Source organism: Dermacentor silvarum, chromosome 9, assembly GCF_013339745.2.
Source record: "Dermacentor silvarum isolate Dsil-2018 chromosome 9, BIME_Dsil_1.4, whole genome shotgun sequence".
NCBI lineage: Eukaryota > Metazoa > Arthropoda > Arachnida > Ixodida > Ixodidae > Dermacentor > Dermacentor silvarum.
The window spans coordinates 101,851,446-101,866,612 of NC_051162.1; the positions used below are offsets into that span (position 1 = coordinate 101,851,446).

The following is a 15,167-nucleotide window of genomic DNA, read 5'->3' on the forward strand; positions in this document are numbered from 1 at the left end:
CACACTTCTTCAAAACCAAATCTTTGTGTTTGTTCCGACAGAGAAAGTAAACGAAGTATGAAAAATGAGAAGTCATCACTTATAATAATCGCTTAATGGCGCTGCGAGAAATTAAGAGACGCAGAGAAAGTCAGTTATTATAGCTACTTCGAAAGATATAGGTTCAATTTGCCCAGACTAAAAGCTACAGTGGAGAGGTCTGCTACATAGCTAGAGTAAAATGAAGTTGTCTAATCAACAAGGACTCAGCTAGACATGAAGAAAACATTTCTGCACCTTCTTTTGTATTATTCTTTGAGGCGTTTGACACTCCAACATTGGTCTGAAGAAGGATGAAGCGATCAGCCAGCAAGTCATTGATAATTAGCGAGGAGAAAATGTTAGCATTGTTTGATTAGAATCTATCAAAAATACTTTTGAAGGCGTCGGCAACATAAAAAGTGCTAGCTACACAGCAGAGCTTTAGTAGCGCTAGCGAAAAGACCAATGGCGGTGTATGGAAATGGCATCAAAATTGCATAAAAAATGTACGCTGGCGACAATATGTACCCCATGCTGCATCATCTAATATAAGATGAATGCACTTTCATATTATCTTGGATTGTTATTTGTCAGAATCTCTCTCCCACCTAACGGATGCACTCACGCTTCCAGGATGAGTACCTCATTTGCTGGTAACTTGGGCAGCCCCATGTAAAGGCGGAACGCTTTGCGTCTTCGGGGAAGGAAAATATGAACCTTGTAAGACCTTCGTAGTCCGAAACACGCCCAAATTCTAATACTGACCTGTTATACAGGCAATAAATAATTAGCAGGATGCAGTGACTTTTACTCTGCTGCCGTGTGAAGAGGACGATTTCATCCTTCTCATTGTATTTTTGCGATGAATGCAGCAAGAGCAGCAACTGACCTCCTGGATCTGAAGTGACGCCTGCAAACATTTCGAGGCAGCTGTAGCGCAGTGGCGGTAGAAGTAACATTAGTTTGCCGCTTAGGCTTGCTCATAGAAACATAATGCTGTGGGTTTTTTGGTTGTCAAATTTTCGGTGCTTCTGGTAAATCTTCTACATGTGGTGTCAAGCTATACAATATTGATTGAATGCACAATTTTAGGCACTACGTGAGAGTAGCCTACAATTAGGCTCTTTTGAAATAAACAGAACTATATGTTTCGTAAAACAAGAGACAAGATAGAGGTGTGACATTTCTCAAATTGCAAAACAGCACATAAACGTATTCAACGCGGAGCTACAGGAGTTGCCTCATATTATGAACTGAAATGGACTAAAAAATGTTTCTTACGGTGTCGAACAAAAAAATTCAGAGCATTTCCACTACTGTGAAGATGGAAGCAGCGAAGCTGCGACTATGGTGGGACTGCTATAGTGAATATTGCTATAGCCAATTCATATATCATCATTATTGAGTATATTGAGTGTATTCGGCATATTCGTCACAGAGCAAAGACACCGGCGTCTTCTTTTCGCCAGGTGCGATAACCAAGTAGTGCGTTTGCTGCGCCAAGTCCGCCCCATCGTCATAGACTAGTGTATGAGCCACAGCGTTCATAGCCGCGGCACACTGCACGGCATTGTCAGGATCCTAATGTCACAATCCTGGAACATGTGATTGAACAAGCGTCCATCCCATACCAAATCCAAGGGACAACTGCTGATAACAGTGCCAGCACGATACGTTACGAGATAAAGGAGCACAACGTTCGGTGGGACGTGCCGCCGCCGAGTATCGCGACACTTGTGAAGGTGGCATTGGCGGTGGCGGGGGGTATAACAATGAGCCATCCATCATACGTTTTGCACATGTGCTAAGGCCCAACTGGCAGGAAAGCGCCACGCATATGGAGCCGAAATTGTTAATCTACTTCCGGTCTATCTATCTACTTCCGTTGCCGGTCACGCTTCCTCAATCCTAGCGTATAACAGGTTCGCTGTGATAAACCCATTCCCATATATATTAGCCTTGCAGAAAAGAAGGAAACAAAGAAAACACTGCGTGCGAACCTAGAGACGCACAGTAAATTATTATTTATGATGTGTTATAGAAAATTAGTAAGTATACTCACAGCACCCAGACTTTTATCAAAGAGGTACATTATTTCTGGAACACAACATTTTATGTATTCGCTGGAGTAAACTTTTAACGGAGCGTTTCAAAAACGTGCCACTTTAGATGTTCACAAGCGTGTCTTTGGTCTACCCAAATGTACAAAAGAAGATGCACTGCTGAGGTCTTACTAGGTGCATTATCAACTTCTGTCTGACCTCCAGTAATTTATTTCTGTCTACTAAAGCTCTCCGCCCATGCATAAAATAGTGCACGTTTGAATTTTCAACAGTTATAGAAATAATTGTAGGCTTATTTTTTCAATCAAATGGCTATTCGGAATATGCAATAGTGGAACATATGCAAAAAACTAATTTAAGCAGGAAATATAGAAGTCAATAGAGGGACGGTTGATATGTTTCGTGTAAACGTTACTATATCAGACTAAAGAAAAAGCACGTCCTAAATTCACTCTGCAAACTGGCTCTTGCAGCTTTCGATAATGAACGTTGCAATTATTGCGTTAAAATTATCATTTGATTCGGCCTAGGTTTAAAGAATTTGGTAAAAAAATGAAGCGCTAAAGCCATAACTCCGATTTTTTTCTTTCAGGAGCGATAACAAGTTCTATGGGACTAGCTCCGGAGCTCTGAGTCAGTCAGGTATGGAATTGCAAATAGGAAACATTCGTTCAGGCGAAGTGTGTCACTCCTTATGACCAGCAACAATAGAGTGATTTAGTGGTTGAATCGACAATATCTTTACGCTTGGTGAACACGATACTTAGGATTTGGCAGCATTCTGTTTCTCACAAGAAAAATGTCATTTTTGTAAAGCAATGTGCCATACTTTCCAAAGCATGTGTGTATAAACAATATGAAAGGTATGCAGGCGGCGCAACATCTGCAAAGCTTGTACCTGCTTCCTCTAACATGTTCTTCTGAGGACGTGACTTTGTCTTAAATTGACGTTAACAAGCCATGAATACAGAAAATATATCGCCACTTGGGCATAACATATCCTGAAGAATCACTGGAAAAAACGATCCCTTTTACAACAGTTGAAATATTATTGCATCACATAAAATGGTATGTGTCCAGAAAATAGCATAGATGTTCATTTCGTCATGGGAGACTTTTTGTACTCTTGCTCACAGAAACAAGCGGGATTGCAGTATACGCTGAACTACTGTTGCAGATCAAGTAAATCTCAGTAAAGATAAAACAACGAATTTTTGCACTATCTACGTAGTAGGAGACTTAAGCGGCTGCTAGTGGAGCACAGACGCTCCAATGAAAAATGTGCAGTAATGAGGACAGCACGATGTGCAGAACAGAGGCGACAAAAATGCACATTATCCGCATCAAAATATTTCTTCATGCAGCTAACATTCAAATCAACCCTTTTGTATGACCCGCACCAGCAACTTCACAATTAAAATATGAGATGTAAGCGTTTTCTCATCTTTACATGGTAAACAGAACAAAAATACCAGCCTGATAGTACGCTGACGAGAGCTCAACGCAATACTGAAGTCTCACGATCACGTTGGCTCACTGATAAAGGTATGGCTAACTGACTTTGGTGAGTGATAGCTGCAGTCTGAGAGAGTTGAAAAATGAATATATTCGACGGGGGCGATGGGGGCACTGGGGGCACATTAAATAACACCTGGTGGTCAAGAATAGTCCGGAGTCCCCCAGTACGGTGTGACTCGTAAAAGCTAGATCGTGCTTTGGCACGTAAAACCCCAAAATGATCTAAAAAATGAATATCAGTGATGCTTGCCTTTAATCTAAAAAATAAACAGGGAATAGCACGCTATCCTTACGCAAAGCACAACTTCTATCACTAATGCCACTTCAGATGCTTACAGACGAATAAGTTACAGTGCATAACAATATGATTTGCCTGACAGACATATTTTCAAATGTTTGCCGTAATCTGACAGGACTAATCATTAGTGGAAAAATTATTAAATATAAATTTGTTGCGCGTGCATATATGTATATTTTAGTCAAATTCTCGCAAGTACACCAAAGGATGTAACGAAACATTTGATTGCGACCTTTTGTTGCTAGAGTAAGCCAGTAACTGGAAGGTGGCTGTTGTGCGCACAAGCGGTAGCTGGCCTACTAGTTATGTGAGTTGGTGCCAAAGCACGCAGACACCAAATGTAATATCCCAAAGTCGCCGTCCACTTCTCAATTTCATCTGCTGTGTAGTTCAGAAGTCCTGGAAAAGAATACCGTCTAAGGCGTCTCACCCAATTAGCATCACTGACAGTCCTGCAATCGCACCAGAACGCCTATATTATTATGTGTCGGATTTCCGGACGAGTAAAACAAAATTATTTCAAAAATTTGGAGGTGCTAGACATCTTTCTAGTTTGCTGCAATAGGTTAGGCGAAAGAACCTGACAAAACAGAAGCCTGCTTTCGTACATTTTCATTTACAACATTTGCTTTTTGTGCGCTTATCTACGAACGTTTGAACGAGCGTCAGAGGGAACATCTCTGAGAAGGAGGGACCATTATTTATGTTCCTGTAAACTGAGGTTTTCCTCGACAACAGCCGAGCGGTTCACTGAGCGCTAAAGTTTTCAATTCCTAGCATTGCTTTGCGATAAATAGAGGAGTCATTGTTGAACCGACGCTTCATGTAATTTGAATTATGCGATGTAGAATGCTAGCTTTCGCTTCGGCGCATTCCGCAATGCCGAGTTGTGAGTGTGCGCCATGTTAAAAGAAAACTATCTCTACCTAAACATGACAACATGAAAAGTGATGTGTCTGATGTATTAGAAAGGTTGAATATGACTGTGGTACGTAGGCCTTGGCGAGACACTATGTTACATAAAACCGGAACAATAGATAGTTCAAGTGCGAATTTCATATTTTTAGAGTGCTGATATTGCATGTTTAAAAACACACAAACACACACAAGAAAAACAAATATTTGTACTACTGTATATACCAAGAACAACAGTGCTGCGAGAATGCAGTAACTACAAAATAAAAATGGCCAACCGGGCGATCTTCTGCTCTTTGTAAGTAAAAAGGTAAATTGTATGTTTATGGTAGGACAACATCCCCATTTACGGTAAAGGGACGTTCGTCTGCTTGTAGGGCTTATGAATTGCTGTTTCGGAAGCGAATACACGAATAATAAAAAGGCTGTAAGCGGCTAATACGGCAATATATATGGCATTCTTGCTTTTCCGAATTCAACATAACCACAAGGTTTCATAAACGGAACCTCCAAAATTAGAATTTTATTGATAAAGTGCCTTCTTTATTTAGTAATGCAGACCACGAAATCTTCTCTCCACTTAAATTAGCACTTCCTATCAGTGTAGGAGTAGACGTCCTAGACTAGTGCATCCCATTTCTTTTTCTGAATCTGTTACTTGTTACAACAAATTTATGCTTCTCTCGGATTAAGCAGAGGAACAGTACGCCAAATAAAATCAAGACTCATCCGTTTTCGCTTTATTGTTTTATAAATTACTGGTTCATGGTTTTGTGATAAAAGCTTAGAAATATAATGAAACGGTTACAAGAGTACTGATTTTAGAGAATCTCAGAGAAACATATTTGCTAGATAGCCAACATCTCCTAATGATAGCTAAAAATTGATATTCAGAATTTATATAGTAGCATACATAATACAAAGGCAACGAAAGCATAGCATGCTCTTCTCACTAGAATTTAACGTTCTTTACGCAGCCATGGAGACCGATGGAACATTTTGTACAAGTAATACAAGCGCTGCGATCATAATACACCATCAAGGATTTCAAAACCCTTGGTCGACAATAAAAGCATCATCATTTATGTGAGTTTCATATTACGCTTATTACATTTCGGAACTTGCACATCAAAATTGGGTGCTCATACATTACTTAGGCATGTGTAAACAACATGGCCCAAATTCACAAAAACATCTTACGCTAGAATTGTTCGTAAGAAAGAATTTCAGCTAATCCGCATGCAAAACATTATTATCTAAGGCAGCCGGCCAATGGCAAAGAGCACTTACGAAAAAAAGCTTTGTGAATCTGGCCCCATATCCGTAATGGTAGCTTTAATTCTTAGTCAAGTATTTTGTAAGTACATAGCTGACCACACATCTTGCATTAGTCAACTTTCCTTGGTGGATATTGTGGTTAGAAATATACCAAGGTAATTAGTTTATTAGACAGTTTTAGCAGAGGGTTGCTTACGCTCCACTCCACTAACATTTCACGCACACCACTGGCTGCATGAACTCCATTGATTTGGCTTGTTTGACAAGCGCGTCTTCCAGAGACGCCGGCCACGCTTGCTAAGCGTGGCTGCAAAACGACAAAGCAACCAGTAGACGCACCCTAACGCTCCGCTCAAATGGCTTCGTATCGGAGCGTGGGCAGAGTTCTTCGTTCCGCTGCCGACATGAGCGTTGTGCGCGCGGGCATTAGCGTTCCTGCTAGTGCTCCGCTGAGCGGCTCTGCGCGAATCGTTAGGACACGACGGTCTGAGCGGAGCGGACCGTGAACGCTCTGCTAAAACTGTCTATTGCTCATGTGCTAGGGCACTTTCGCAGGACTCTACTTCTGTGGCGATATATCATCTAATGAAAAGCTGCAGCCGAACGAGTAACATTTTATTTTGTTAGCAATTATATGGACACTACAAAGCAGATTTCTGTTCCTAATTTGTGCAATCGCAAGCCACGCAACGTCAGGAAGAAAAGGCATTGTATACGTCTAGCCTGACAATAATGTTGTACCTCTGGTTTTTAATGCGAAATCAAATTTCTGAACGATCGCGGGAGAAAATGGGTTATTCAAACTACATAATTATTTTAGTGTGCAAGTGATTTTACATAACAATGAAAAATATCAGCCGGACCAATTCTACGAAATTTCTTTAATTTGTCTATTTATTTATCACGTACTGCCAGGAACATTTTGGGAGCCATGAGAAGAGCAGGTAGAAAAAATAAATTCAAAGAAAACGTACGACAGCAAAGTTCATGCCGAAAGTATAGCCAAACAAGAAAGCAAGTGACTACGAAGACTCATGCTGCACACTTCTCAAAAGTACCGGCAGTTGGAAAAATAACTTTCAACAGGAACATGCCACTACAATGGACTAGGAAAGCACACGTGCTAAAAGAGATAGTCAGAAAAACGAAATACCGAAAGTAACTCCTCAAATTGACACTTTTGCTGAGACGTGACAGCAGAGGCAGGAAGTCGAGCGTCATAGAAAAGTACAGTTGCCGATATCGGCGTCTCAGAAGGCTCAGTACTACGTCTGAAATCGCTAATAATTAAGCACAAGGTTGATTATAGGAAACAAACCAGTATACTCTCTTTTGATTGTCATCAATACGTCTGGTTGATTTTAAATTGCGGCAATTCAAAGATGTTCGCCATTTTGCGTCACGTTTCCATAGCTAAAATGAACAACAGTCAAAGTGAAAACCTTACTCGTCGGCACAGTACAATGGTTTCAACTGAGACTGCTAAACGAGGCTTCTCGCATGGTCATGCTTTCAGCGTTGCCAGATTTATATATTTGGCTCATGTTGTCTATGGTAATTTAATCGTAGTGCTGTTTTCTCTGCGCGCTCCTTTTGCTCAGATGTAGGCGTAAGACTAAGGCTTTCCTATTAGCCTGGCAAGTTCACTCACAACGTATTCAAATTGTTGGACGCATCCGTCATGTTTCTCTTTGTAGCAAACGCAATCACTATAACACCAGCGTCCAACGTTGATTGAGAACACACCGTGTGTCTTGAAAATTGTGGCCAAACCGCAACAATAGCTTAACACTACAGCCAGAAATCGCTTAACTTCCGCTGCAAAACAAATCATCTATGTTGTTGCATTAAGTTAGGAATTATAGGAGTGCTGTCCAAATGCGAACACAGCAGAACCAAATAGCTTTGATATGACCTCAGTACCATCAGCGATAATTGTGGCTCATAGTTAATGGCTGACGCCTTCAACGCGACTCAATCGAATTTAGTTAATATTATTTTCGTACATGTGAAAGGATACATAACGTGTTAGCTGAGGTAACCATACTATATACTATAACTTTAGGCGCCAATTGGCTGGCTGCTGCGGCCACGCCTACTCACTCTAGCGTTTTGACAGCGAGTTTCCGCGGTCATCGAGCGAGATGTGTTCATGTTAACCTTTGTGCACGTGACAGCGTGCTTGTTAATTTAGTTGGGAAGCGGATATTTGCAAGTTTATACTGCCGATAAAGCTAGTATCCTTAGTTGGTATAGTTCTCTACTAATTTGCTATCGCAATCGATGCTTCGCCTTTCGGGTGAAACTGCGACATTTTTTTCTTTTTCCTGGCTTACCAGGCTGAAGTAACAATACTATATAATATAACTTTAGGGGTAGTTCATACAAATCACGCTTTTCTGGCCGGAACTTTAACACTACCATTTGGATTGTTCTTAACCGACAGATTTGGTTCGACGCACTTCTTTAATTTTTCTCGCCTGGACTGGACAGTAATGAATCAGACATTCTTGTAAGTACAAGTTCTATTGTTTAGTTCGAAATTTGCCAAGTTTTCTGCTTATGACGTTACAAATTGGTGGCGGCAATGAAAACAAAATTTCCTCCTTTTAGTTGGCATACTTCATCATGTGCTATAATAAGTTCTGTTGCAAGGCTTATTGAGACTGATCGAGTGAAACTAAAACGAATGCCAAAAAATCGCACTTAGCCGAAAAACATATTTCTTCATTGTTTTCTTCCCTTGGAGCATGATAACCTTGGTTCAGTAAAAGTGGAAAGAGGTCATGGAGAGGTAAGATCACTACATGAGGGCCAAAAGTAAAATAGACTATGGACCACGTAAATAAAAGAAGCAAAATCACGCAAATTATGTGAACAATTCAGGCTGGGCACAAAAATTGGAATGTTTTATTGGAGAGCGACCACTCCTAGTGGCAATTCAGTTTTTGTAATACATATTGCATGAAGCGTTAAAGAACACTATAGCTCTCACAATTATCTTCGCAATTTGGGCTGTGTAAGGACAGCACAAACGGCAATGTTATCACTTGACTGTTAGCGGGAATGATCTTACTCAATTTGGGAATGCTTCATCTGCCAGCAACTGAATAAAAACAAGCAGTTCATCTGTTTTACTATTTATAGTTTCATATACCATTACTGCTTAGTCGTAATCACAAACTAGAACGCTGTGGGGCATATTCACAAAAAAACTGAGTCAGGGAATGATAGTAAGCCATTTCGGAAATGGCTTTATTTCCTTTTACTGTCTTGATATAAAACAATTATTCAAGCATCTAATTTCGTCTATTCTCATAAAAAGTGTCCGATAAATGATAAATGTGAGCAAAAGGCCAATTTTGTAAGTACATATCACATGCACCCCCCAAAATCATGATGACGGCCGGATTACTCCATAGCAAAATTTAAAAGAAGCGACTCGTCATTGTGCTAAATACAATAAGAAATGTTCCCTGTTAAGGTGTGCAAACATACCGATATCCTGAAAGTGAGGCATATGAACAATATTATGCGCCCACCACGCGTATTTTGCATGTGCACTATACCTATAAAATAAAATTACATTGCGTGTTTTTATGCCAGAACCACAACCTCATTATCAGGCATGCCGTACAGAGGGACTCCGGATTAAGCTTGACCACCTCCGAATTTTAACGTCTGTGCTTATCTATGTGCGCAAGCGTTTTTGTATTTCGCCCTTCTGCGAGCGTCTTGGTACTATTGAACCTGCGACCTCGAGCTCTGCAGCGCCACGCCAAAGGCAGATAGTTACCGTGGAGGGTACTATATCCTTGGCTCCACGTTTGTGTCCTCACTGTTAACCAACCCTCACAATGTTCGTTTTTGCTCATGCGTCAATTACACTCCGATCAACAATGGCGGATATCGAAAAACATATGTCCAGAACTTTTACTAATGATGCTGTCTCAAGCAAAATTTCGTTTTATATAATTTCTTAGGTGCACGTGAGCATTTCTTTCTTGTTCATTTAAACCCAGCTGCCGTGATAAAATTGCATGTTTCGACGAAATCGCAAAATTGAAATCATCATTACTCAAGTACGATGTATCGCAAGTGCTGTTTAATACCTGACAAGTGCCGTGCAAGTGCTGTTTAAGAAATACATGCGTCGACCCCGACAATGAGCAACATGTCAAAATCGAGGTGCAAGCCTTACGCGAGTACGTTCAATAACAGTTTCCAGTAGTCTTGTGTGTATAGAATGTTCATGTTTTACCGCTCAAACATCACGCATCGTATTAAGGATGTTATATGTTGCTTCTTCGCCACCAAATTGTTCAAGGCGGGCTGAGGGCAAAGTACAACTCTTGCACTCTGGTAGCTTGAAAGGGAATACAACCCTTGATATCGTGCTGAACCGCTGATTGTCCTATGCTCAGAGTTAGGATCTAACCTGCTAAGTTTTACTTCAATGGAAGGATGTTGAGACGAAATGAAGAACTATTTGTGCACTGATATATAAGAGAAGAACGCCCAGATGCACAAATGTATTACGGACGTGTGAAGTGCTGCGTTATTTATTCTGTGAGTTTACTTGGAAAGAAAAATTCAGGTTTTACTTGCCGCACCGAAAATGTTGAGCGCCATAAGTAGGGTGCTTTCCAGTAGTTCCCTCCGTTCTTATTCACCTGTTTTACTGGGGCAGCGTATTTTCAATTACGCATACAGTTTTTACCTCGAAAAAAGTGTTCTCAAAATTGCTAAGCTGTAAGAGACCAGCCCAAGCTGCGTAAATGTTGCCGTTTGAAGCGTTTCACAATTCAGTTTGCTCATATTCTTGTATCAAGCGCAATAAAATGCCCTAATCGTGAACCGTTTTTATGCTTTCAACACAATTGCCCTAATTATGCAGGGTTGGAGAGTCTTCAAAGAAACACCTGACCAGTAATATTTCTGTTCAGAATAATGTACCGACAAAATGCCGGAAAAACGTACCCATAAATACACTATCATCAGAGTATTAATGCCAAATATAATGTGCAATGCATGTTTCACTATGTACGAGTACTCAAACATGCATTTCTCGATAAATTTGCTCTCAATGTTTGAGGGTTATATCTGCATGGGTATCTTTGTGAGGCGTTATGTCGGCGTTACGCTCTCATTAGGGAAGTCGCGTAGAATAATGCAATAGTGTTTTTTTGTGCTTAATATTGCAGGAGGTGTCCCAAACAGGAAAATCTAGATATTTTGGCATGTTGACAAAAGTGAGCTGACAGCCACGTACCGATACAAATTTCCATTGACTTCAGTAAAACGTGTTCGACAGATGATATTGAAATAAACTGGTCATCTTGGAAAATAAAACGTTGAATGCATATTTGTTTTCGGCTTTCATCGGTCAATAATACGAGTACTTCTCTTGGGAACATAATTCTTGCAAGTGGCTGAGCCATATACATTACTAGGAAGTTGTTTACGACCATATTCTTACTTGCAACTTTTTAGGCCTCTTCTATCACGTTTCTTGCCAGTTTCTATGCATTGCTAAACATAATCGACATCCTGCGAGCGCAGTGCATTCGGACCCCACATCCTGCACCCTGTCCCCTCTCTCATGAAGCATAATCAGCCGCCGTCAAGTGAGGTGTTCGGTTAAAGATTTTTCGCTACATGTGTTCTTAATGTGTTCTACTTATAAAACATGCGCATAGTAGCAACTGATTTTAATGCCAGGAATTTTTCGCCGCGGGTTCTTTCGTAAGTACAAAGTGCTGCTGCCTTTTGCAACTGCTCGTCTCTATTAGAGTACACAATATCTGCGCCGAGATTCAGCAAGCATATTGATGACATGCTCACCAGAAGATTACCAACGTGGAAACCGTCAAATGGGCGTGTTACGTAACCATTCAAACTCCGGTATTGCAGGTAATCATGGAATGATCTGAAACCATGGACACGTCGTAGTCTGTAAATAAAGATACCTGCATATTGTACTTGCCATGTGTTGTGTTTCAATGTAGTCTTCAATGAACCAGCACGATTCCCTTCTCCGGCCACCAGCCACTGGACAGGGTACATGCATACCCTGTCCTGGCGATCGGTTTCTCAGGGGTGATACGTTTGGGAAACAAGCATGCTCCCTTAGTTCCCGTGGAAACCCTCGTGAGCTCAAAAAAAGGAGGTTTGGGCCACTCCCATGGCCACTAGCCACCGGTAAAGCATCTACCGCATATGCGGGATGTACTGAGTTCAAATTCGGGGACCGCCGGAGAACCACCGGTTTTTTTCAAATCGGTAGAGATGTCCCATGACCTAGTGCTCGGCTTCCTGTGGGGTTCACATTTAGAAAGGGAACCCAAAGAGACTTCATGCGTGTTCTCTTGGCGCCTATTGTCTAACCACAAACCGCCTTGCTGAAGATTGTCCGCCGTGACTTTGGGAGGCAAGTGCTGCCGCCGGATACCTACTGGTAAAATAGGTAGAATCACGCTCCCGGCCTGGTGCTCAGCCATTATTGGACTTTAAAACGGCTGTTTGTTCCCAACCCGAAGGCGCTGCCACTTCAATAGCTGCATTTGGGGTGCAACCTGGGAAATTGCCGCCATGGGTGCGGCCCAAAACTTTTTTTGTGCCCACAAAAGTTTCGACAACAATTCAGGGCACACGCACCTTTCCCAAGCGCATCACCATTGAAGAAAGCCGAATGCCTCGCCGGGGAACGCTTGCAGCCACTTGAACCAGTTGGTGCCCGGTAGGCGGTGGGAATCGAACCCACAACCTTCCGCAGCCGAAGCGGGTGCTCTACAACCAGGCCTCGGCTACAACTAGGCCATTCTGCAAACTTAAGAACTCTTCGCGCGCATGAACGTGCATTATTGAGGTCTTCTGGCCGATATTTTACAGACCTAATTTCTAACGTAAATTAAGAGCGTATTAAAATGGTGCGGATGAGTTGACAGAACGACGAACGCGTTCTTCTGGAGCGGAGCGACCATTTACGAATTGTCGCAATTTGATTTTCATATAATGAGGTTGTGGGATACACTAGCGTCTGGGGTCATCTTCGAAATCTAACTTTCTGAAATGCGTCACAACATACAGCAGTTGAATCCCGCAGCTTGTGAAGAGGCTTGTTATTTTGACTGTAGTAGCTGGTTGTAGCACATTTTGTCGGTGAGCATAACGAAATCACAGATAATGGTAGATTTTTCTCTCGTGGGCATGATTTCAGCAATGTACTGCTACATTTCTTCAATAGAAGATAGTCATGGAGGCCCTACATTCTACTTACTAAAAAGGTTTTTGTGATTTTTTTTCCTTCAGTTCTATACATCTTTAGCCTCTTATCATTCAGTTGAAACTACACAATTATGAACTCGGGGACGTCTAATTGATCAGGATAAAACTACCTAGAAAACCCACACGAACGGCCGCATACTGATATGTAAATGTCAAGTTACTATGAGAAGTACACAGAACAGACCAGCGATACACCATTTTACGTTATTGTAAAGCAGCGCAGATGAGATGATAGAACGCCAACAAATTCTGTCGTGACAGAGTACATTGGTACATTGTACCACCTGGTCGCTTTGCGAGGCTCTTTCAAAAATTCACAGACGTTTCGTTTGCAATGCACCTCGTTAAAATAGGTTCTGTCTACCATAAAACTGGTGTGCATTATTTTGGAGGTAATATGCGGCGGATGCAAAGTCTTGGCGGGCGCTCAGTTCAGCGAGTCGAACTGAGCCTAACTCAGTGAGACGAACTGAGCCCAACTTAACTTTTGAGGTCACATAATCTCAAGTTTAGGCGACGCGTTCAAACGAAACGCCGCACAAAGCGCTCGCTACCGCTAGTCTAGTGAACACACCAGTGTAGTCGCCGCAAGTGTTCGCGGTCATCGAGTGGGATCGGTTCATGTTTGCCTATTGAAGTTGATAGCATGTTTTTTTCTCAATTTAATAAAAACAATGTTGTACTGCAATTTATACTACCGATATATACGAGTCATACTTCATGTAGTTGTCCAATATATTGTAATCGGCATCAATAAATCGCCTTCGCGCGAAACAGCACAACACGCGGCGGCGTGAGTGGAAGTTGATGACGTGTTCACATCAACATTGAAATTACCGTTTTATCTTGTCGTTAACATGCACGTAAGTCTAAATACATCAGATTTGTTGCAGTTCGCCCCCATCGAAATGCCGCCAGTGCAGCTGTGATTGAACCCACCACCTTGAGCTCACCAGCGCACCGCCATAGTCCCTAAGCTGCTACGTCCGGCCAAAATAAAAGTGTACAGCTGTAGAACAGCAGTAGTCAGCATAAAAACCAACTGGGAAAGGCTTCAATATCTTCTTAACCGAGAAAAAATGTCACAGTTTCGCCCTAAGGGCGAAGCAATGAATGCGATAGCAACACAGCAATGTCATACGAAGTAAGGTGAGCGGCTTTAGTAGCAATATGAATTGTAATAAACATGAGCTGATTAAGTAAGCAGGTGTGCTGCGGCGTAAGTAGACCGACATGAAGAGAGACTCGATGACCACGAGAAGGCGCGTGTGAAACGGTGGTGTTGATGAGAAGCGCTTCCCGTGGGCAGTGCGTGCGAAGGGACACACCTGTAGCGCTGCACTGCCGATCTGGGCAGCATTGCATGTGTAGCGTGCGTTGGAAAATGTGGCCCGACTATTACTAACTGAATGAACAAGCGTGGTGTGAGCGCGCACAAGCAAACATGAATAGATCACACTGAATGACTGCAGACAACAGCCCCGTTTATATGAATGCGACAGTGGCGCATCGCATTTCCAAGCGCATTTGGGAAAGGCGATGCGACGCCGTTTACATGTAGCGACGGTGTCGTTAGAGGCCCCCCTCGGCTCTCGCTTGCTTTTCGGAAGCGTCTTCGCGGTTGTCATCGAAGGTATTGTTAGACGCCCCCGCCTCCGTTCTCCCCTCTCAGTAGCTTCACGGTAGTCATCGAAGGTCTTGGTAGGCGCCCTGCGTTTACACGCTCCGCGAGAGTCGACTTTCGCCCGTAAATCTACCCTCGCCTGGCGCATTAATGCGATGCACCT

The 15,167-nt window shown here is 42.1% G+C and overlaps 1 protein-coding gene across 1 annotated transcript in view; it reads left to right on the top strand.

Moving 5' to 3' along the window:
* LOC119463778 (uncharacterized) overlaps nt 1–11,446 on the top strand; it is a 38,085-nt gene extending 26,639 nt beyond the window's left edge. The window contains exons 4-7 of the mRNA XM_037724603.2: nt 2,677–2,726; nt 5,793–5,901; nt 8,540–8,605; nt 11,298–11,446. Of these exons, the coding sequence (XP_037580531.1) occupies nt 2,677–2,726; nt 5,793–5,901; nt 8,540–8,605; nt 11,298–11,340 (268 nt within the window). The 3' untranslated portion in view covers nt 11,341–11,446. The remainder of the gene's footprint in view (nt 1–2,676; nt 2,727–5,792; nt 5,902–8,539; nt 8,606–11,297) is intronic.
* The last annotated feature ends 3,721 nt before the right edge of the window (nt 11,447–15,167 follow it).